Here is a 25268-nt window from a genome sequence, read left to right as displayed (position 1 = left end):
AACACAGTATGTTTCTGCATTTTTAAATTATATTTTGTCGGTTTCTCGTGAGATTCATTTTGAACAAATTTTAAGGCAAGTACAAAAAAGTTAAGCACCTATTTTTATTGTAGATCCTAACTAAAGCTTTATAATGCAGGCATAAAATCACATTGCATTTAGTACAGGCAATGACAAGATATCAATAACTTAAAAAAAACACCATCCAGTTAAAAGCTCTCAACACAGACTCAGTAGTGCTGTGGCACAGGAGGAAGGATTCAAACATCTACAGCTTGACACTAGACATTAATCCTGCAGACACATGCTAAGCTTTTTAAGCACATTAAGCATATTTCTTTTACATGCAATGTTGTTTTAAAAAAAACAAATTTAAAAAAACAAACAAAAAAAGACAGTTTTTCAGACATAGAAACAGCATTTCTTTCAGTGCAGTGCCAGGATTCTGAATTTGGACAGAATGGATCAGATCTATTTGAGCTGAGGATTCACATTACAGAAGTTAATGTTTTTAATGCTACCACTTCTATTTATTACAAGCAGGTACATGTGCCTGTATCAATCAAGGAAGCAGTACCCAATCAATCACTGTTATTTTTGCTGTACATTAGAAATACTAATATAAGCCAGTTCACAAGCTGTGGGCAGTGACTGAAAGAGGCTCTCCCTCAGTGATCGGGTGAGAACTTCAGTCATTTGGGAGGGATTCAGATTAGATCTGCTACTACTCCATAGATGATGGATGGATGGATGGATGGCTAGACACTGAAATCCAACTGAAATTAAATAAATCCTGTCTTATTTGAATTATTTCTATCATATAGGCTAGATCACAGTAAAAGAGAGCTGAAGAAAGAGACTGTTTGATAAGCTACATTGACTCTCATCAGTCGAGAGGCTCATTGTATTTAAATTCATTAACTTCTCTCAATAGAAACTGCCTCTGCTTTCAAAGAGAACGATATGCAGAAATGTTCAGCTCTGTGTAGTTCTACTGTGAAAAAAAGCTACTGTGTAAAATACATGTGACCCATTTATTAACAATCTCAGGGAAAATTAGTTTTTTCCCCTAAGGGTAGTGTAAATATCTTTTAAACAGCAGGAGAGAGCCATGCTGCTTCAATAAGCATCATGCCATGTCACAAGATATGCATCCACAGCAGTATGCAATGCAAAAGAAAAAAAATTAAAGAAAGTTTCTTTGCTGAATGACTCCTGCTTGCTTAACATGCATCAGCTCGTGTGAAATGGCCTGTTCTGATTGGTGTGAATGATAAATTAATGAATGTTATCTTCAAAGATTGGAAAACGACAGTCTTTTTTCATTTTTTATTTTTAATTGTATTTGTTATAATCATTTAACATGAAATCGAGGAAAATCTCTCTCACAGGCAGTCCTGATGGGCTCTTTGTTAAATTGGTGGGTCCAAGCCCCTTAGGCCCACCCACAACATCACAAAAGATTTCCTCTGTTAAAAAAACATCCCTTTTCCCAATTAAATGTGTCACTGAAGGAGTAAAGCTGCAGGGGAGGAGGAGAGGGACGGTGACTCAAGGTGTGTTTTACCTGTGCAGGTAAATTGCTGGTGCTGATTCTGGTGACTGGAGTTGGCGTTGTGGCTCTGCTTGTTATCACCTTCAGTATTGTTCTACAAAGCAAGAGGTGAGAAAAAATACACATCTGTTTCTATCTTTGTCTTGCCACATATACACATGCGCCCGGACACACAAACACACACACATCATTTGATTTAGATTTTTGGGTTTAATATTGCAGGTGTAGAAGTAAGACGCTAACTGCTGCCCTGCTTCTTGTTTTTGTAGCTGTCAATAAGAATTTTCTTTACATCTGAACTGATTCATTTTTAGGAAGACCTTCAAATTTGTAAAGAATGTTCAGCTGCAGAGAAATTGTTAAACTTAAATTGTTAAACTATCCAATTCTGACGCACAGGAAGAGCAGGCTCAGAGATAACGCTACATTTTTTAAAAAGATTAAATACATTTTATGGCTGGAACACTGACTTCGTTCAATGTGTGTGTGCTAGCTTAGTGCTGCCGTGAAGCTGCCTATTTTATGTGTGTCAATTAAAGGCAAGTACACCCTTTTTCAAGGTTTTACATATCACTACATATTAAAAATAATCTAGTCCCACCAGAGCATTTCAATCAGGTTAAAGTCTGGACTTTGACTGAGCCACAGTCAGTCTGCTGTAGATTCTCTACTGTGCTTGGGATCATTGTCCTGTTTAATGACACAGTTTGGGCCGAGCTTTAGTTGTTGGACAGATGGTCTCAAATTTGACTCTAGAATACTTGGATATACAGAGCACCTCATGGTCAACTCATTGACTTGTGGCTGCAAAACAAGCCTAACTCATGATCCCTCCACCACCATGCTGTAAGCTGGTATGAATTGTTTGTGCTGATACACTGTGTTTGTTTGTGCATTATGATCAGACATCTTTACTTTGGTCTCTTCTGCCCAAAGGATGTCTTCTGGTTTGTTCAGATGCATCACTGCAAACTTAAGCTGTGTTGCAATGTTCTTTTTAGAGAGAAGTTGTTTTCTCTTGGCAACCCCTTCAAACCAGCTTGTTGATCAGTCTTTTTTGAATAATCCTTTTCACATACAGCCACCAGGAGGTGATCAGGATATTTTGACTATTTTGGCATGTGTTTGAGCTTCTCTTCCCTATAATTTATCATATCTGCATTGCCCCATAATACACACCAACAGTTCCTATTTAAAGCAGAAAGTGGTTCAGAATAATATTTTCCATGGGAACTTTTCAGAGGCTCCACAGAAACACACTGTGAAAAATAAAGATTAGCTTCACTCCTCAGTGTGGACAAAATGAGCGAACGGCGATAGGTTTTGTCTCTTCTCAGGGTCACACTGTTACAGCGTGGGAGGATGAATGTGTTGTTTTTGTTTGCGTACTGACATGTTCAAACCTCCTCTCTGTCTACATTCACCTTCAGAATAAAAGAGTACTTCCTGCCACCCATTCCAAAGCCACGGATCATCGGGATTGACCCATTGCTCCTGAAGGTAAAATGCGTGCATGCATCCCTCCTTTCAGGGTCATGTTTTAGCCATTTGTCCTGACCTTGTACTTCTGCTCCTTTATTGCCTTCTTTCCATTTGTTGCTTTTATCTCCCCTCCCCCTCTTTTTCTTATTGTATCCTCATGTTTCTCCTTCTTTTGCTGTTTTCACTGAAAATTGCCCTCATGTTCTTTTTCTTTTTTCTATCACTTTCCTCATTTCCCATTTACATTTTGATTCTATTTTTCCTCATCTTAATTTTCATTTCTCATGCTTTTGCTTTCCTGATCCTCTTCCTCTTAATTTCTTAATTTGCCTTACTATTATTTCCTTTATCATTCTTCTTCTTTTCCCATTTTCTTCTACATCTTAATTTCTCCTTGGTTCATTATTTTTTTCTTTATTTATTTATTCCTCCCATCCCCACCTCCATCCTCAGAAGGGGAACTTGGACGAAATCAACCGCCACTTCAGTAACTTCCACAGATACAGGCCTCCAAGCTACTCTGAGGAAGTCTGGGACCACGTCAGCACTGATGACATCTATCTCACCACACCGAAGCACAGCAGCGACGCACACAACCCTTCGGAATCAGAGAGGGACACCTTAATAGTTCCCTGCAACCCGGCGCCCTTAGAAGTGTCCACCCGGCATCAGCTCACAGCTCTAAACCCAAACTCGTACATGCAGAATGTGCCACCTTACTGCTCTTTACCCAATAAAGCCTTCACCCCACCTCTGAGTATTCCTTCCCCGTGGCCGATGCCAGAGATCGTATCACTGCCCCGGACGGACTACAGCATAATGGAACATCCCAGCCTTTCCAACACCATCCCCACTCCAGACCTCACTTTCAGCACCAGCCCCTCACCGCAGGACTTCTACACCTGTGTCCAGCTCTTAAATGAAAGTGGTGAGGTACATCTAGTGCCATGCTTGCCGCCGCCATACTGCAGGGAGTTCCCACCTCTCCCAAGGGCTAATTTAGATACTGCAGAGAAGGAGGAGAAAAAGAAGACAACCAACCACCAAACTAGGAAGAATGATGGTGGCAACTCTGAGAAGAGTGAGGCGGCTGTCCCTCTGCTGCCTGTTGCTGTTGACAACAGTGGCTGAGTCACAGGAAGGAGATCTATAAACTTTGAGAAAATACGTCTAACGCAGAGACTTTTAAAATATGCAAAGTAAAATCTCCTGTAACCTGCTGGTTTGACTGGAAAGTGATACTGTTCTGTTCCACACCATTCAAGCTTCAAAGAAGAAGAGCACCTGGTTGACTTAACAACAGGAAGTAAATCTGCAAGCTCAAAGAGCCTTTTTTTTAGCTTGCTAACATCCTGATCTAGTATTGGAAACCATTTAAAAGACTATGGACCAACAATACTGATGCAATAAAGAACATTATGTTTCGATGACCAACATTTGGGCCCTCACAGTATTGAAACTGATCATTTCAAAGACACTTGGCTAAATTTTAAGCTTCACATGCACTATGCTAGAGCTAAAATCAAAGAAATCAATAGTTAAGAGGAAAAAAATCAAGACTAAATTAATACAAGCAAGCACGTCATCCACAAAAGCTGGATTTCCTGATGAGATTAACACTGAGCTCTATTTATGGGTAATGGAGTTCATCAAACTTGAGGAAGCGTAACTGTAAATAAAATAATATAAATGTCACTTTACCACTCGCTGCTTTTCCCCAAAGCTTCTCATTCAGGGTTGTATGTCTTCTCAGGAAAAAGTGCAATCTGATGTTGAAGGGTGTTTGATTTACGGGGATTGTTTAACTTTCATCCCACTGTTTTCTCTTTCAGTGTCATTAAAGCAACATCTGGTGCATATTACACATATATGTTACAAAGCTGTAAATATGGCAATCTTCATGTCCAGGATATCAACTTATTCCATTGTGTAGTACTTACATGTGCCGGCCTTGTAGGGGAATATTTGCATCACTTTCAGAATGTGAGTCTGGCACATTTCAGTGGGTGTCCCAGACTGGGGAGGAATAAAAAAAAAAAAAAAAAATTATATATATATATATATATATATATGTGTGTGTGTGTGTGTGTGTGTGTGTGTGTGTGTGTGTGTGTGTGTGTGTGTGTGTGTGTGTGGGTGACGGAAAGGCTTGGCTCCGAAGTTAAACTCACACTCCTGGTATGACATGAAGCTGGCTGCTGCCAAGAAGCCGGACTTGGCAGATGAGAACACCTGTTTCTCTTCAGAGGAGGAACCTGTTACATTTTCAGTCCAGAGTCCCAAAAGATTTATTTAGAGATTTATTCCAGAAATATAAGGAATCAAGGAAAAGTAACTCCACTCCCTCAGGAAGACAGAAACTGTGAATTTATTTTCATTGTACTCAGTATGTTTAACTTTATGAGGTCTCAGTCAGGACCCTATATTTTGGAGAGAAGCAAAAGGCATTCTGATTGCTGTAACGTTTGGGAATTGGGATAATAACAAAATGACTTTGTAATCGCTAAGCATCAGTATAATCACTGAGACCTCACAGGATTAACAAACTTCTACCTCTGGCCACATCTCTTTAGTTTCCAGAGAATATTTAATAAGGTAAAGCCCTCCCCCTCTGGTCTATTACACAATAGTATATATTTTCATAACAGATGGTTTTAGTCAGGATTAAAAAATAACACTATTACAAAAAGTGTTATATATATTTTTTGAAATGATGAAAGACCACCCTCAGGTAGTGTGTTCTTTATTTTCTTGGATCGAAGTGACATATTTTGGAAATCAAAGAGAACCAGTGCATGCATTTAAATTGCAGTATTACATTTTGTATTTAGGTCAAAGAATTCAAAGAGTCTGAGGACTCGTCAGGGGTTAAATACAAAGAGTTGGTTGAAAAAGAAGGATATTTTTAAAGAGCAAATCCAATCTGTCCATCTGCTGCTGGCTGATCTTTGGTGCCAGGTGATCTTACTCTATTTCCAGATTGTAATGACAGCTAAAATTAGAAAGCTGTTCTAGCCCTATTCTTCAGACCAATGGGATGAACAATACCTGTAGTGTGTCTAAGACATAAGGCCTCTTGATGTATCAGTCTTAATTCTGAATGTCCTAACTCTTCCACAATTTATATCCTAGACACCCTGAGAAGGATTTGACCAGTCAGCATCCTGACATTCAAGCCCAACAATATCATGAAATCATTTGGCTGTTTTAGAATGTCTTAAAACGTTTCCAGCATCAGAGTGCCAAACATGCCACCAAAGAAAAGCCAGTAGCATTTTACCAGCTGGATACACTAGGTGATTTTTGATTCCTTAAGCCTCAGAGAAATGCTGTAACCACTGTGTTGAGGTGGGTTCTGTAGCTTACTAATAATTTCTACCTTGTTATTGTCGAAATGGCTGCCATTGTTGTCCCACTAGCTGTTTCAGGACACAGAAATACATGAAATGACCACAAAATCATACTTTAGCAGTGGAAAGCAATGAGTTCCTATCCTGTTGCCATGGTTACCAGAGAGTTTTACATGTGTTTGCTGGTTAATTCCATTAAAAAGTCTTTTTCCAACATGATGATGATATCTTGACAGTGCAGTGCCAGGAGATCACCGGAGATCAGCTGCAGGTGCGTGGGCCAAGGGCGTGAGCCCAATCCGAGCTCCGCCCAGGCAGACAGGTAGGAGAGAGAGAGAGAGCAAGGCAAGGGGAGCAGAGAGACAGTAAAACAACAAGCACTTGTGGCCACACTGGGCTGGCCGGGGAGGCACAGGGACCATGACACACCGCTGCCCTGTTAGCTCTGACACTGAGAAGTGTGCCGTCACCGTGGGGTTTTTTTCTTGTGGATGTTGCAGTTAGACGTCGTGCTGTTACCTCTTCTTGTGCCTGTACGTGCCTTTTCTCACAGAGTACTATTTGTTTGCTATTCCTCTGTCGTGTTGAACTCTCAAGCAGCCAACGTGCCACTCCTACACTCCTGGAAATCTTTTAATATGAGCATAAATGGCTGATGGGTGAACACCTACAGTGTCTGCACATGTGTGCTGTGTGGAGCATGTACAAAACCTACTCAGTGTTAGTTACAGTTTCACCTTTTATTGTGTCTAGACAAAAGCACTTTCGATTACTCTTCAATAAAATAAAGAGTTTAAAAGCTTCTAAAAGTGTGTGGGCTTCATCATTCTTAATGCACACACCTTTAAATCAAAACTGTTTGAGATGGTTGATAAAACGGAGTGATTCGTGATTGCTCCAAGAATAATCCTTCTTGTTTATTTCCTCTCATGTTTCTCACTAATGTGTCCAAATTGCAGTTACCTGTCAGCATAACTGGATTTGGTTCTGTCCTGCCTCCTATGCGAGTTATATCTTCTTGTCCTTGTGATGATCAACAACTTATTGAAGATAGATAAATGGTTACTAAATATTAATGAACTGTCAATATATCATTTATAAATGCCTAGAATAAAGAGCTAGGCTTACTTTAGGCGGAACTGGGCTTATCGTAAGTTTTATTTTGTAACAGGCTAAAGGAACCAAACACCAAAAGAAGCTAAAAATGAAAAAAGTAGAAAATAAATAATGTGAAATTAAGAGAAAAACAGTGGTTTTTGTGAGAGTCAAATGTGTCATGTGTGAAAGTCCACTGACTGCTCAAGTTTTCCCTGGATGCTCCATTTTCATTCCTCAGTCTGAGCACATGGTTCTTTGGTAGGTCACAGTCCCTTCCACCAGAGATACAATCAGACACCAGGAGTTAAGGAGTGAAGTAGGTGTTCTACTTAAGGAGCCTTCCTTGTTGTTGTTGTTGTTGTTGTTTTTATTAAATATGCTGATTGGAACAGTTCCATCATTTACCCACTGTTTTTTGTTTGTTTGTTTGTTTGTTTTTTAAAGCAGGCATTTAATGATCTCAACATGACAGTATTCCTGGACCTGTTTATATTGTCACAGTCATGTGAAAAAGAAAGATTTCTTTGCAGTCCTGTGGCAAACGCTCTATGATTCAGTAGCTCGTGGAACCCCCTTTAACTGCAACAAACTGAATTCATCATTCAATGTTCCACTTTATCAGTCTCTCACATGGTTATGGGGGAATTTTGACCCTCTCTTCTTGCTTCATAGAGGTGTGTATGCACTCATTTATGCACAGCCCTCTTAAAGTCCCTCGGCAACATTTCAATCAGGTTGACATTTGGACTTTGACTGGGCCTCTATCTTTTTCTTTTTCAGCCATTCTGTTGTACATTTTCTGCAGTGCTTGGCATCCAGTTTGGTCCAAGCTTTAGCTGTTAGACAGAAGTCCTCACATTTGACTCTAGAATACGTTGGTATACAGAGGAGTTCATGGTCAGCTCAGTGACAGCTCCACGTTGGGCTCATATGTTCAAAGGATATTATTCTATAAGTATTCAAGTATTCAAGCTGCCATGTTCTTTTTAGCGAGAAGAGGCTTATACCGGGAAATCCTTTCAAACAAGTCATACTTGGTCGTTTTTCTGATTATGAGGTCTGTAGCATCTGAGATGTAACCCATGGGTTTTTTGCAGTTTGAACATTGCATGGGCTATTTAGCCTCTTAATCAGCATCCTTTCAGCAGATCCAACATAGCATTGCTATGTAAGCTGTAAGCGTTGTGTCTCAGCAGCTGTGGTGACTAACTAGATCAAGCACTTCAACTATATATCAGAAGCTTTTTTTAAAGAAAAAAAAAGAAGAAGAAAAAGAAATATTCAAGGCCCAGGCAAGAGGAGGCAGAGGATGTGTTGTCTCCTGTCGCTGCTACAGCAGACATGGACATTGCCTCAGATACAAACTTAGGAGGGTGAATTCGGACCCACTGTAATCTTACTGTGGCTCACCGAGCCAGACATTCACACACTTCTCCAGTGTCCAATTTCTCACTTAGGCCTGATTGAAAAATAAATTCATTACTCACAACAAAGTTATTAAAGGAAACTTCATAGGCCAGTGAGAAATGTCCATGTCTGTCACACTGTCACCATAAAATCATGCCTGCTGCTCAGAGTAATGTCAGTGTTAACAGCAGTGTCTCTATTCCTTCTGCTAAACTGTGCACACAGGTATGCAAGAGTGAGTAACCATGGTTACAAAGAGACGCCGTAATCATCATTCCCAGCCGAACACCTCAGGCTATTATGAAATTTTAGCTTTTTTTTTTCTTTTCTCTTTCGCGTTATGAGGCGTTGATGGGAGAGAGGAGTTAAACACAAAACATGCTAATAGAAAGGTTTGGTTTTACTGAATAAATAAATAAAATTGCAATCCAGGTATCCACAGAAGGGTAAACAGTCAGGAGGACAGGTGGGGAGTTGGGACTATAGAAACACTTGGACATGGGTGAAAACCTTACAAAAGAGGGAAAACAAAGAAAGCAAAGCAAAGTTGTTGTTGTTTTTTTTTTAAAAAAAGGGAAAAATGGTGAAACCAAGAAAAGAAGAAACAGGAAAAGTCAACCCAGGAAAGGCTCTTTTATACTGACTCAATTATAAAGGGACCAACATTTTCAAAATAAGAGCATGACAGTAAAGAGGGTGCTCAACCTCACAGTTTATCATCTTATATAGCAGCTTTGTCCCTTCCTGCCATACTACAGCAGAGCTGTATCTCACACCACTTTATACACAGAGGGTTAAAAACACTTGTGTGTTCTCAGTCACAGCTCCTCTGCCAATCCTCCTCTATCCTATAGCTTCATTTAGGGTTTCCTTCAAGACTGATTTTAAGGACACAGGCAGAAAAAAAGGCCCTGAACTGGCCGTAGGTTTTCTGTCTGTGTGTATGTCACCCCTGTAATGGACTGGACGGTGTGGTGTGAAGATCAATGTCTGCAAAATCATTAATTTTGTAGCAAATGATAAAGAGTTGATCTGCAGAAGCAGAAAAATATCATCATATTAATGTCAATGTTCCTGCTTAAAACAGCTGGATTAGAAATCACCACAGGCAGACTCTGAAATTGTGATTATTATAATATTTTATCCAAGAGCTTTTCCTGCTTTTTATTCAGCAGTTACAGTAAATAAAGTCTTTCCATAATTAGCTCTACATGCATGCAGGAAGACTCGTGTATCTTATTAATCTAATGAGACTAAGTTGAAACACATCACGTGAAGTGGAAATAGACTCTCATGGGAAAAGAGGAGTTTAAATTCAGTTTGATCTGCTGAAACATCCAGTAATTGGAATTCATTTTGTGAGCCTTTAAATAATGAGCTCATAATATCAGTGTGTGTGTGAGTGTGTGTGACTTAAATTAGCTGCATTCTCAGACTATAAATAATCCAGATGATTGTCAGCTGACTGCAGATAAACACAGACACACACAAACACAGTTGGGAGACTGTAGTTCCTACCACTGACTTCTGTGAGGACAGCATTGTGCCATCACGCACCAGGGTGAGTTATAACAATGACAAACCCTGGTTTACTCCTAAACTCAAAAAGCTGTGGCTGGAAAAGAGAAAGGCGTTCAGAAGCGGAGACAGGGACTGCTACAGAGAGGCCAAGTACAGGTTCACTAAAGAAGTGGACATTGCTAAACATCAGCACTCTGAGAAGATGCAGCAGCAGATCTCAGAGAATGACTCGGCCTCTGTGTGGAAAGGTTTTAGGAATATCACCAACTACAAGCCTAAAACCCCCCACTCCACTGATGACTTGCTCTTGGCCAACACCCTTAACGACTTTTACTGCCGTTTTGACGAGCCATCAGGCAGCCTTCACACCTCCAACGGCCCCAACAGTAGAGACACTTTGGACACTCATTCCCCCACCTCTCCCCCCTCCATAGAGCCATCACCACCTTCAAACCGTTCACCTACAACACCCCCCTCCTCACCCCACACAAAAGAGGATTTCACACCACCTCCTCCCACCACAACTCTTCATATTCATGAAGCAGATGTGAGGAAGCAGTTTAAGAACCTGAATGCTCGGAAAGCTCCCGGCCCAGACGGTGTGTCTCCTGCCACCCTCAGACACTGTGCAAACGAGCTGGCCCCAGTGTTTTCTGGCATTTTCAACTCCTCACTGCAGGCATGTCATGTGCCTGCCTGCTTCAAGTCCTCCACCATAATCCCTGTCCCCAAGAAACCTAGGATCACTGGACTAAATGACTACAGACCCGTGGCTCTGACATCTGTGGTCATGAAGTCCTTTGAGCGCCTAGTTCTCTCCCATCTCAAGACCCTCACGGCCCCCCTCCTGGACCCCCTGCAGTTTGCATACAGAGCCAACAGGTCTGTAGATGACGCCATCAACATGGCCCTACACTTCATCCTGCAGCATCTGGACTCCCCAGGAACCTACGCCAGGATCCTGTTTGTGGACATCAGCTCTGCCTTCAACACCATCCTTCCAGACCATCTCCGAGACAAGCTTTCCCAGATGAATGTGCCTGATCCCATCTGCCGGTGGATCACTGACTTCCTGACGGACAGGAAGCAGCATGTGAGGCTGGGAAAGAATGTCTCGGACTCCCGGACCATCAGCACCGGCTCCCCTCAGGGCTGTGTTCTTTCTCCTCTGCTCTTCTCCCTGTACACCAACTGCTGCACCTCCACCCACCAGTCTGTCAAGCTAATCAAGTTTGCAGATGACACCACCGTTATCGGACTCATCTCGGACGGGGATGAGTCTGCCTACAGGAGGGAGGTTGAACGCCTGGTGTCCTGGTGCAGCCACAACAACCTGGTGCTGAATGCCCAGAAGACAGTGGAGATTATTGTGGACTTCAGGAAGCACACAGCTCCACTCCCCCCCATCATCCTGACTGACACCCCCATCACCTCTGTGGACTTGTTCCGCTTCCTGGGTACCACCATCACCCAGGACCTGAAGTGGGAGCCCACCATCACTTCCGTCATTAAGAAAGCCCAGCAGAGGATGTACTTCCTGAGGCAGCTGAAGAAATTCAACCTGCCAACACGGACGATGATGCAGTTCTACACTGCAATCATCGAGTCCATCCTCACCTCCTCCATCACCGTGTGGTACGCTGGAGCCACTATCAGGGACAAACAGAGACTGCAGCGTGTTGTGCGCTCTGCTGAGAAGGTGATTGGCTGCAGACTCCCATCTCTGCAGGACCTGTACACCTCCAGGACATTGCGGCGTGCAGCTCGGATCTCAGCTGACCCTTCTCACCCTGGACACAGTCTGTTTGACCTGCTCCCCTCAGGCAGGAGGCTCCGGTCCATTCGCACCAGAACCTCTCGCCATAAGAACAGTTTCTTCCCCTCTGCTGTCGGACACATGAACAATAACCGTATGACTGTTCCCACCACTAACACATGACCCTACGCTGTGTTCACTGCATCATTCCATGTTTGGCACTGATCACCACCTGCACTCATGTATATATCATGTATATATCTATCCACTTAGCACTTTTAATTCTTATTCTTATTTTTATATTTTTATGACAGTATGTTTGCACTGAAGCACCGCAGCAATTTCCCAATGTTGTAAACCTGCTCAACATTTGGCAATAAAACCCTTTTTGATTCTGATTCTGATTCTGAGAAAATCAGCTTTCTACGGGAGGTCGTGTTACAAAAGCAAAAATAAAAATAGTTCTGTGCACTGAAAGGACAGGAAGGCACTTATCAGTTGTTTGCTGAAGTCCAGTGATACATCAGTGTGGAGTTTTTATTTCTTACTTTTCCTTTCTTTTAGAAGCTTTGTTTCCTGTGTTTCAAAGCCAACGTGTTATTATGCCGAGTGACTATAACGCAGAGAGTTTACCTGCTGTCTGAAACCAGAATACAGGAAAAAACACTAAGTGAAGAAAAGGGGAGGGCAACAGAGGAGTAGAGAGAAAGGGCAAAGAAAGAAACTTTACAAAAGTGTAAAGGAGAGAAAGAAAAGGACTCAATAAAAGGAAAGCTCTGAAGAAAAAAAACGTCATGAATAAATTAAAAAGAAACTGACCTCCAAACACATTTCATGATGTTTTTGGTCATTATTTGATAAGCTTGCAGCATTGCTGATGATGTAACAACATTGTAACTTTAAAGAAAATGAATACAATGTACTGTACAATGTATCTACAACATAAATGCGATAAAGTTTTCTAATGCAACAATGTAACTTTGTTACATATAAGACATACGCTTATCAGATGTAACCTATCTTTTCACAGAAAAGGTAGATAGATAGAAGTAACTCTCATATAATTCACCTATAAAAAATGTGTTTTTAAGAAGGATTTAATATGAAAGTGGGCTTGCTGACCTTATCTCCTTATTTTACAAGAATCAACATTGCTAGGTATTAAGAACACCAAATTTTAAATGTAATGCAGAAGTAATAGACCGAGATAGATGAAATTACCACGACAATACCCCAACCAAATTTTTGTTGGTAGGGAATAAACTAAAGAAAAGGAAGGAAATGCAGGAAGAAAGGCAGTGGGAGGCAGATCCGTTTAAAAGGTAGGAGGAAATGAACAGGAAGTAAAGAAACAAAGGTGGAAAAGAAGAGGAGAGAAAAGGACTGAGAAAAGAAACCAAAGGAATCAAGGAAGAAAGAAGAAGTATGTGAAAAAAGACAAGGGAGGAAACGTAGTAGGAGGGAAGGAGACATAATCATGTTGTGGATGTAAATCTCAGTGAAATTAGAGAAAGCTGAATCCTCCTGCAATGCATGTTATTCAATAAACATTTCCTTAATTTGCATTTAATTTGCATTTTTATCAGTGTGTGTCTCTCCATCTCGGTTTGGTTGTGTCTTTTAATGAGGCCTGTTTAAGTAAAGGTTAACTGAACTGTACTCGAGTAAGAGTACTCAGTTACTCCACAGCTCTGGTGTCAGGTGTCAGGGCCTCCACTGGCCAGGCGGTCCAGGGTGGGGGGAGGTGAGAGGGTCTAACTTTAGGAGGCTGTGTCAGAGCAGTCGGAGTCGGCTTCAGAGGAGCACCTTTCAGACAGAGGTAGGAAAACACACTCACTCTCAGACACACACACTGACACAGGTAGGAGATGTTTTCTATGCAGCTGAAGTCCTGTTTATTATTTCTGAATTTTCACACATCTGATCTGATCTGAGAGCAGCTCTTCCTCTGCTGCTGTTTAAGGCTCAGAGCTGTTAGGTCTCAACACTGCTGTGAGGCCTGCAGGCTGAGGCAGCTGTCACCGCCTTAAAAATAGACTTGCTGGAAGGCCTCAGCTCACACACACACACACACACACACACACACACACACACACACACTTATAGCAACATGAGGCTCTGTCTGATTGCTTAGTATCTTAGTCATGGCTGCCTGTTGTTGACCCTTACTGACTGTCGATCAATATAACTGAAAGAATATTTGGTGTTTTGACTTATTTCAGCTGTAATCACAGCTGAGAGAAAAACAAGAAGAAAGAATCAGACTTCTTAAATCTTAATCTGACCTCCCCTCAGGCTGATTATTAATCACTGTCACTGACATAAACTCAAGCTACATATGTTGAGCTTAATGAGAGCAGGGCAATTAGAAATCTGAGTTTTCCTTTTCTGTTTAACACCATCAATTCCACTTAGAGCCAGTCAGTGTTTATGCAAGTATTAAAACCAAGTATCATGTAGACTAGTACTGTGCAATGCTGTATATTTTGATGTTGATCCAATATTGTCAATACTGCCAATAACTGCACAGATACCGATTTGTAGATATAACTTCATGTAGCTAATGTAGGGGAGAGGAGTGTGTCTGAACACATAATGACCACTGTGATTTTTTACTTTTCTCTATAATTAGTTAACACATCAAAACTGTCATGGTTAGCACTGGCAAACTGTGGGAACGGGGAAAAATGGGACCACAAATGCAGGACTCTTCAATGAAATCAATACATTTATTTACAGTGACGTAAATAATCACACAAAAATAAATCCCTGTGCACCCCAGACTCCCGTGCCGTGTCTTCCTCCCAGTGTCTGTGCTCTGTGTCCTCACTTCCAAGTGTCCACGCACCCCGTGCTTGCTGCCCTCTCGTTTCCACGTTCCCCGTGAGAAATAACAGAGGCAGACTTTAGACACGTTCAAACTGTGGCTGGCTTACACTCACTAATATGTTGAAAACACTGATGGGTAGTCACACAACAATCCAGCGTCGGAGAGAGCTCCGCCACACTCCTAAGTAGCTCCTCCGACGAGCCTTGATCAGCTGCAGGTGTGTGTGTGGTCATTTCCTCAGGTGTGGCCAGCCACCTTGCAGGGCACACCTGCCAGGCCTGAAGACTCCTGTAAACTGGTGCTCCCAAATTCAACCACATCCAGACACGCAAGCAGTGAGAATGAGGGACAGCAGCACCAAATATGCATATGTCCATCAACTATTCGAGAACTGGAACTAACACGGCTTTCTGCATTTCATGTTCTGGGTTTTTTTGTGTGTGTTTGTTTTTTGTAGACCTGGAATTAAAATGTGTCTGTTCCTAAAGGACTGTGGGTCTACTTCTGTAGTTTAAATCTGCGATACGGTTTAATTAAAATAGACATGACAGGTCATATTTTTTATAGTGCATGATTGAGGAAATATTTATTTTCAGTGTCCTTTTCTTTGTGCTGTTGTTTTGTCCATCAATAAACTTAAGTTAAAGATTATTAAACAGTGAAATACTGCTCACAAATTCATGCAACTTCATTAGTACAGTCACTTTAGTACAGTGCAAAAAAAATTTTTGTCCTTTTTGTGATATTTTACGTGCAATCAAATTATTGTGATAGAACAATATCTTTATAATAATTTAGCTTAATTTTGACCAAATATAGTCTAATTTAATGTTAATTAAAGTTGAAATTTATTAAGAAAATAAGTTACAAATTTTGATCTTTTAAAAAAATCATGTTTCTGTTTTGTTTGTTTTTTTTTCCATTAAACTTTGGCATTAACTCAGATGACAATGCTGAACTGTTGACAAAAATATAGACTTAGCATCATATTAAATGTCTGGTGTCACACTTTTGTCAAGACGTTTTAGAGAGTACTCATGTACGTGTTATTCATTTATTTAAATTGATCTATAAAATAGTGAAAACATCGCACAAGTTACAGGAAAAAAGTTGAGAGTCAGTGAGGATGAAGTATGCTTTTATTTTGTTGATGTCTCTAAAGAGAAAAACAGCACAATTATTTATTTTCTTCTGTCAGTAGGGATCCAGGTTCATCAGAGGCAAGGGAAGGAGGCATATTGGTTGCCATGGCGTCGGCCAATGAACATGGAGAGCGAGGTGATCAGATGGTGCCTGATGGAAAGGAAGAAGAGGAGGAGAAGAGCGTCCGTGGAGTCCAATCTCATTACCTTCGCTGTCCCTCCCCAAAGTAAGAGCCAAGTTTTAAACACAGAACACCAGACTCAGGTTTACTGACTGGGAAATTAACAGATTCTGTCAAACATGAAAACACTGCACAATTCCTGCTTCAGTGTTCAAAATTTAAATCAAATCTTCCATTTTCACAGGTTTTGTATCACTGCAAAACTATTACTGTGTAGTTTCCCAGTAAAATGTTCGCTTTACCCCATTTAAATGCATTTACACTTCTTTGACACGTTATTAGGTACACCTGTTTAATTCAATTCCATTCCATTATATTTATACAGCACCAAATCACAACGACAGTTGCTTCAAGTCACTGTAAGGTGAACTACAATAATACATAGAGAGAAAACCCCAACAATCATATGAACCCCTAGCAATCATTGGACTGTGGGAAGGAAAAATTCCCTTTTCTCCTCAGAGAGGAGCGGCTGTCTAATGTGACCTGCAGATTTGCTTATTAACACAAATATCTGATCAGCCAACCCCACAAGTGTAACTCCGTGCAGCCACGCTCAAGACGACATGCTGAACTTCAAACTGAGCATCAGAATGAGCATGAGGGAGGAGAGGAATTAAGTGATTTTGAAAATAGCACTGCTGATTTACTGGGATTTTTCTACATAACTATCTCAGGGGTTTTTCAGACAGAGCAAAAATGCCTTGTTGATGTCAGAAGTCCGAAGAGAATGATCAAACTGCTTTGAGCTGATAGGAAAGCAACCATAACTTAGATAACCACTTGTTACCACCAAGATATGTGGAGGAGAATTTCTGAATGCACAACATGTCGAACCTTGAAGCAGATCGACTACAGCAGCAGGAGACCACACTGTGAACCACAGAGGACTGGAAAAATGTTGCCTGGTCTGATGACACTGATTTCTGCCATGACATTCAGATCTCAATCCAACAGAGCACTTTTGAGATGTGGTGGAACGGGAGATTCTCACCATGGTCCAAAGATGTCTTAAGTAATTCATTACACATGAAAAAATAAGAGCTATAAATATGTATGCCATATTTAGCTTGTTTCCTGTTTTACAAATCTCTTTTTAATGCGTGTTTCCTTCTCGTACAAACAGCTTGGAGCCATGGTTAATGGCTTAAATTGAAGAAGTTACATATACAATAAAATATGTGTGCCTTAAATTATTTAATGTAATTTGTGCATGAAAATTAAGGACGTTAAGCCCACTTTGATGTGAAAAACCTTCTGTTTCACATTGAATCCCGCTAAAAAAAATACTATAAAACTGAGACCACAAAGTGAAATGAAGATTTGGCAGTACTGTATTTTAATTCCACCTTTTTGTGCTGTGATATGTGGAGCCCCGATTAAACTGAAAAGCAAATTAGAAATAAATCAGAATAGTAGAGTTTATTTTTGTTCATAAGTGATGAAACTTGTGTTTTTTCATCCTCTGTAAAGAAAAAATGCTGCTGTGGTTTCAGTGAATAACTGTGGTTTGGATAGCTGTTATACCCCCAGTGTGAGGGTGTAAAATCAGTTGTAAACTACAGTTTTTACACGGAAGGTGGTGCTACATAGAACATCTCTCATGAATGCTGCAGTAGATTTAAAACTTGTGAAAGTCAAACCAAATTTTCATGTCTGATTTCAGTTTTTTCTTTTGATTGTATTTTAAAGTAAATGTACTTCTGACATTTGCAGCAGGAAGGTCCTCTGTATACGTCGCCTCCAACTCCTTGTTCATCACTTTAGCTCAATCCACCTGCAGTTAAAATAAAGCACCTCTTTGAAGTGTCTCACATTCCTCTAGAGGTCTGGTTTCCAAGCTCCTGCTTAGCTCTTATGGGACTGTAATGGAATTACACAACGCTTATATCCTTTTTTAGTTTTTCTACATTTTGGTGTAAATGAAATGTGCAAGAATTCAAAAACAAAAACTGGGTGGACTAGTTTCAGTTTATTTTGGATTTTCTCTTATCCACACAGGGTAAAAAGCCTCTGCCATAATTCTCACTGTATGTTCGACCAGTCTTCAGCCCTAACTACATTTATAAGCTTTGTCAAAATGGAAAGTTTTAAGCCCAATCTTAAAAATTTCATGCTGGCAAAGATAAACCCAGCAGCAGAGGCTAATCAATGAGGTTAATGGGCCTTGGCCTTGTAAAGTAAAAAGACAATGCAGAATCTTTAGCTCTACATTAAAAGATGTAAATGTCTGTTTATATTTCAGTCTGTTTATATACTTTTGACTATGTGGATTACAGAAATAAATAAATAATAAATAAATTCAAACTTCTGCACCCGAGTTTTAAAGTCATAAATATGTATGCTGTACAATTGTTAAAATAAACAATTAAAATATCAAAATCACCACCACATTCATAAGTCCATGTGAGCTTCTGATCATGGCTGTGAATAATAGATGTTGAAGATTGTGTCACTGTTCTGCAACCTTGATGGGTGAACTGGAGCTCTTTTCTTGTCTCAGCTAACATATTTCTATCACATTCTTCAGATTCCAGAAAATACATTTAGTTATTTAGTTCAGCATAACCTTAAAATACAAAAGTTGCATTCTTCAAGAAGTACTTCTACAATGTCTAAATCAACCTCACTGTAGTTGATGGAGGAGCTCTTGATCAGACTGAGAACACTTTATAAAGCCATTTAGATTAATTAAACCAAGTGAACCTTTTCTCATTCAGAAATGACATCAAAGAATTCAAAAGTCAGAAGGGTGCCTCAGCCTCATTTTATAAACTCATGCATTAACTACATTTAACACAATCAACATTTCAGTGCAAGCTGACGCATTAGGGTCTTATTTTCAGTCACGCAGCGCTCATGAATAATAACCTCTCTGTCTGTGCCTCCCAGTTTCTCCATGACCTCAGAGTCCAGGTTTTCCATGATCTCTGGGTCTGACGCTGAGAGCATCTTCATGGAGCCCATCCACCTCTCATCAGCCATCGCTGCCAAGAAGATCATCAACGAGGGTGAGACGACACAGGAAAGAGGCTCAAGCTGCCCTTTACATATTTTATTGAGATTCTAAACAAGCTGCTGTTAATCACATTTTCTTAGAAAACTTCTGCTGCCTTGCTTCAGCATGATGTGTAAGTCTGATCTCCAGATCAGACTTACTTATAAAGTAAACAGGCCTAACAAAGCCCTCAAGTAGAGAAATATCAGAGCTTCTGGGTGGATTTTATATGCACTTGGAACGAGTAAAACACCTGGCCAATGAATCCAGATGTGCAGATATTTATTTTTAAAAAGAGAAGACCAACAGGATAATCAGACTTAATCCAAAATGTAATCCGCAGCAGAATAATGATCATCTGCAGAGGAATGGTTTATTTGAAGAGTTTCAGTCAGGTTTCAGAGCTCAGCACAGCACAGAAACAGCTTTAGTTACAAATGATCTTCTTATGGCCTCTGACAGTGGACTCATCTCTGTGCTTGTCCTGCTAGACCTTAGTGCAACATTCGATACTGTCGACCATAATATCCTATTAGAGCGATTAGAACATGCTGTAGGTATTACAGGTACTGCACTGCAGTGGTTTGTATCAGGGTTTTAATAGTTTTGCAATTTTCATTAGTTTTTATTTTTATTTAGTTTTGACTTCAGATTTTCAATTTTATATCAGTTTTAATTAGTTTTTACCAATTGTTTGCTAGTTTAGTTTAGTTTTTATTTTTTTGAAAATCCTTAGTTTCAGTTTAGTTTTGATTAGTTTCAGTTATAGTTTTAGTTGTGTTTGCAATAATTAAGTGTAACAAAATCCCAGTTTCATCATATCAGTCATTCTCTTCTGCTTATCCTTGGGTATGTTGCTATTCCAGCTACCATACCCTGCACTCTGGACAGGTCGCCTGTCTGTCGCAGGGCTAACACGCAGAGACAGACAACTCACAGTCCCACCTATGGGTTCTTTAAATAAATAAATAAATAAATTAGGGCAGATGAACAACCATTGATACCAGGCAAATATAAAATTTATATCTTGGCCCCAATGAGACTATTAACTCTTGCAGCACCGGGTGTTCGTAATTTTGGTTCAAGTGAATTGATAAACCTTTTGAAGGCAATTGACTCACACAGTTATGTAGATATCCCCGTCCTGTTGTCTCGGGATGCATCACGCTGCCCTGCCTGGGGTTAGCTTCTGTTTTCTGGGGATGAGGTTTGAGTGCGCTCCCTTACCTTCTCAAGGTAAGCTAGGTTAGCCTTCTTGTGTGAGCTTTTCAAGTGCACTTTAAGGTTTGTGGGATTTTTTTCCCCTTTAGAAATGTCCCTCATAATTTGTCTCTTTCCACTACAAGACACTTGCTTTATCCAAAACACAGTCATATTCAAAGTAATCCCAAATTGGACTCTGGTGCTTTCTCCCGACTTTTCCTGACATGATTACGCGTGGACGGAGCAGCAACACAGACGACTCGACTAACGTACTGCCACCTGCTGGCATATTGAGACACAGCAAGAAAAAAATCTGGAAACTAAACTTCATTTTCACCCTTGACTATTGTATGACATGCACACATCAATGAAAACTAAACACATTTTTGCTATAAATTCAGTTAATTTTAGTTAGTTTTGTGAACACTCATTACAGTTTTAGTTAGTTTTCCTTTTTTTGTTTTTATTTTTATTTCCGTTAACGAAAATGTTTTTTCACTTCTAGTTTTCGTTATTTCGTTAGTTTTCGTTAACGATAATAACCTTGGTTTGTATCATATCTATCTAATAGACTCCAATTTGTTCATGTAAATGGAGAGTCCTCTTCACACCCTGAGGTTAATTATGGAGTTCCACAGGGTTCAGTGCTAGGACCAATTCTGTTTACATTATACATGCTTCCCCTAGGCAGCATCATTAGAAGACATAGCATAAAATTTCACTGCAATGCAGTTGACACCCAGCTCTATCTGTCCATGAAGCCAGATGACACACACCAATTAGTTAAACTGCAGGAATGTCTTAAAGACATAAAGACCTGGATGGCCGCTAACTTTCTGCTTCTTAATTCAGATAAAACTGAGGTTATTGTACTCGGCCATGAAAAGCCTAGAAATATGGTATCTAACCAGATTCTTACTCTGGATGGCATTACCTTGGCCTCCAGTAACGCTGTGAGGAACCTTGGAGTCATTTTTGACCAGGACATGTCCTTCAATGCACATATTAAACAAATATGTAAGACTGCGTTCTTCCATTTGCGCAACATCTCTAAAATTAGAAATATCCTGTCTCAGAGTGACGCTTAAAAACTAGTTCATGCATTTATTACTTCCAGGCTGGACTACTGTAATTCATTATTATCAGGATGTCCAAAATACTCACTGAAAAGCCTTCAGCTAATCCAAAATGCTGCAGCAAGAGTCCTGACAGGGACTAGAAAGAGAGAGCATCTTTCTCCTGTTTTGGCTTCCCTTCATTGGCTTCCTGTTAAATCCAGAATTGAATTCAAAATCCTGCTCCTCACATACAAGGTCTTAAATAATCAGGCCCCATCTTATCTTAATGACCTTGTAGTACCATATCACCCTATTAGAGCACTTCGCTCTCGCTCTGCAGGCCTACTTGTTGTTCCTAGAGTATTTAAAAGTAGAATGGGAGGCAGAGCCTTCAGTTTTCAGGCCCCTCTTCTGTGGAACCAGCTTCCAGTTTGGATTCAGGAGACAGACACTATCTCTACTTTTAAGATTAGGCTTGAAACTTTCCTTTTTGCTAAAGCATATAGTTAGGGCTGGACCAGGTGACCCTGAATCCTCCCTTAGTTATGCTGCAATAGACATAGGCTGCCGGGGGATTCCCATGATGCATTGAGTTTTTCCTTTCCAGTCACCTTTCTCACTCACTATGTATTAACAGACCTCTCTGCATTGAATCATATCTGTTATTAACCTCTGTCTCTCTTCCACAGCATGTCTTTTATCCTGTCTTCCTTCTCTCACCCCAACCGCAACAGATGGCCGCCCCTCCCTGAGCCTGGTTCTGCCGGAGGTTTCTTCCTGTTAAAAGGGACTTTTTCCTTCCCAAAGTGCCAAAGTGCTTGCTCATAGGGGGTCATATGATTGTTGGGTTTTTCTCTCTATCTAGCGCCTTGAGGCGACTTTTGTTGTGCTTTGGCGCTATATAAATAAAATTGAATTGAATTGAAGTGAAGTGAATTCACACAGAAGCTTCCTTCACTTAATAACAAATAAACAAAAATGGCAAAAAATATAAATATATCATAAACTATTGATGAAAAGTACAGAGCAGACATCAGATGCCTGTTTACAGGCTAAATAAATAAATAAAATAAAATCAGCTTTTATATCATGATTCCTCACCAGCCTTAATCTGAAATTTGATTTGTATTTGCAAAGCTCTGGGGGGATTCTAACTGATTAATAATAAACCACAATCAGATGAATTTCTCTGTTCTTTGTCCAGCCGTACTGAACTTTTAAAAGTCATCCAAGGGCAGATGAGCACTGCGCAGGGGTCAGACTCTGTCTCTCTTCACTCCTCATTCATATGCAGTGTGTCAAGCAATGAAGACTAATGTGGCTCAACAGTCTTCAATCACAGCCAATCCACGTTTTGCTCCTTCATCTTGTTACATGGAGATGCAATCCACTGGAATGAGGAAATTAGCTTAATGTGATGCATGACAGATTCGTGGCTTCATCAAATTTCTCCTCTTAAGTTGGACTGCATTAAAGGCAGCCTAATGATCAAAACGGGTTTCATCTGCAGGGAGGAAGATGACCGCTGATGAGGACAGCTGCAGTGACCTGTTTCTGCATTAATGGCATGCTTCTTTTGAAGCTGCGCACACATTAAACCCCTGTATGTCCTTTAGGAGTGGCATAGCTGTTATGATTCCACAGGGGAGTGGGGCTAAACGCAGGAGCTCTGAACAAAAGCTTCTTAATCCTAAGCTGAATCATCTTCACAATAAACCATAAAAGGATAAATTCCAGGAAGGTTCAAATACTCCAAACTAAACATGAATCTAAGAAATAAGAGCAGCCAACAGGGGCATGGGGGAAAAACGTAGTACAAGAAACCATCAGAGAAATCACATGCAGCAGAGCAGAAATATAAAAGAAAGTAAAGAGAACTAAACTGCAGGAAATAAAACAACCAAAGGCAAATTACCAAAATAAGGTCGGAAGTAGCAACAGAGACAATCAAGGAAGACGCAAAACAAATTACCAAACATAACAGTTGGAGTAATTTTACACTCAAAATCTTTGATCCTAAATACTTGGATTTGTTCTGTAGCATACCTGAAGATGTTCATCTCGCAACCTCCTCATCCTGTCTTCTGTGTCACACAGACTTCTTACATTAATTTCTTAATATAATACAACGAAATCAATCAAGAATCCATCATATTTATTACTATCTTACCTCCTCAGAGTTGCCACATCGAGGCGTGCGGTCTGAGTCCATCCCAGAGTCCATGTTGGAAACCGCTGAGCAGCTGATGGTGGAAGATCTCTACAACCGTGTCAGGGACATGATCGATGACCGCAGCCCCTACAACACACCCTGTGTGCTGGACATCCAGAGAGCCATGGTGCAGGACCGCCTAGAGGCTCCCATCAATCCCGTGGATGAGGTGTGGCCCAACATCTTCATTGCCGAAAAGTGAGTCGGTGCATTCTCGTTTTGTTTAAATTATTTTTCCACAAGTCATCATAGAGGATTATTCTTAGTTCCAGACCATAGGCACAGATATTTTAGAAGACAAATCTGTGCTAGAAGATGAACTTCAGTTCAACTTCAGATTTCAGTAAGGGTTCACAGAAAGTTCTGTTACATTTTTATGGATTTTGAATGGTTTTGCAAATTTTCTTGCTTTCATGGCAAGTACCCATCAGACGAAATGGCACAAGATTCAAAAATGTATAAAAATTCTCATAATTTCCTTTCTTTAATCTTATAGTGGATAGCTGGAAATGAATAGCTAGAGAAATCCTTCCAAATATGAGACAAATTCCACCTCATCATTCACTTGAAACAGACTTTCCTCTTCTAATTGATTTTATAAATCCCATTTTCTGATCTGTCTGCGATAAACAAGTAATCTGCACAAACAGTCCTAACTCGTCTACTTGACAGCTTGTTCCAGAGGTTTTGTGTAAATCAAGCTGTCTTTATTGGTGAATTTATCCAACCATTTTTTTTGGTCTATTAAAAATCCAAAAAGTGCTCAGATAAATGTTCCGTGTTAACTGAAACAACCTTGGTAGCTGATGAATATTGTGTGATGTGGTTGAAAGCTCCAGAACAGGGTGATAGATGGCTGATTCCAAAGTTTATTTCCCTGCTCTTCTCCAGAGTGTGATGTTCCTCAGGTTTCATTTTCTGCAGAGGCTTTTTAGTAAAGCTGTTTGCTTGAACGTTTGGATGGGTCATTTTACACACAGTAAGACAGATCCCCCCCCCCCCCCAGGTCTGTTGCAGTGAATAAGGCCCGTCTGAAGCGAATAGGCATCACACACATCCTGAACACAGCTCACGGTACAGGAGTCTACACCAACGAGTCATTTTACGCCGGCATGAACATTAAGTACATGGGCATTGAAGTAGACGACTTCCCTGATGCTGACATCTCGGTGCACTTTAGACCCACCGCCGAATTCTTGGATGATGCTCTGCTGACGCACAAAGGTAGGATTTGGTTCATCTCCTCTGAAATCTGTGTTTGCTGTTGTGGTGAAGAGTTCAGAGTACATCACTGAACACTAATCAACTCCGCTGGTAAGATTTATTGACAAATTAGAAGTAAATAATACACAGAGGAGAATTTGATATGCATCTCTCCCTTCTATTATTTTTGTTTATTCACGCCTCTTGCCAAAAAACCACACTGAGTAAATCATGTTAAAAGGCTGACTGGTGATGTTAGCACAACTGGAAA

General features: G+C 40.3%; 2 protein-coding genes across 4 annotated transcripts in view; both read left to right on the top strand.

Annotated features, from left to right (window-relative positions):
• crfa4 (cytokine receptor family, class I receptor 4) overlaps window positions 1–7190 on the top strand; it is a 63949-nt gene extending 56759 nt beyond the window's left edge. For both annotated transcript variants that reach the window (XM_004562539.6, XM_004562538.6), the window contains exons 7-9: window positions 1576–1663; window positions 2986–3055; window positions 3491–7190. In XM_004562539.6, the coding sequence (XP_004562596.2) occupies window positions 1576–1663; window positions 2986–3055; window positions 3491–4168 (836 nt within the window). In that variant the 3' untranslated portion in view covers window positions 4169–7190. The remainder of the gene's footprint in view (window positions 1–1575; window positions 1664–2985; window positions 3056–3490) is intronic.
• A 6719-nt stretch (window positions 7191–13909) lies between these two features.
• Window positions 13910–25268, top strand: part of styxl2 (serine/threonine/tyrosine interacting like 2) — a 33986-nt gene continuing 22627 nt past the window's right edge. Inside the window, exons 1-5 of one of the 2 annotated variants that reach the window (XM_023154670.3) lie at window positions 13910–13988; window positions 16198–16368; window positions 19216–19334; window positions 23761–23992; window positions 24801–25018. In XM_023154670.3, the coding sequence (XP_023010438.2) occupies window positions 16247–16368; window positions 19216–19334; window positions 23761–23992; window positions 24801–25018 (691 nt within the window). In that variant the 5' untranslated portion in view covers window positions 13910–13988; window positions 16198–16246. The remainder of the gene's footprint in view (window positions 13989–16197; window positions 16369–19215; window positions 19335–23760; window positions 23993–24800; window positions 25019–25268) is intronic. The other variant, XM_004562537.3, reaches the window with a different exon arrangement.

This window comes from Maylandia zebra, linkage group LG23 (assembly GCF_041146795.1).
Source record: "Maylandia zebra isolate NMK-2024a linkage group LG23, Mzebra_GT3a, whole genome shotgun sequence".
Taxonomy (NCBI): Eukaryota; Metazoa; Chordata; class Actinopteri; order Cichliformes; family Cichlidae; genus Maylandia; species Maylandia zebra.
Note: the sequence above shows the minus strand (reverse complement) of the source record. Positions and strands in the feature narration are given on the sequence as shown.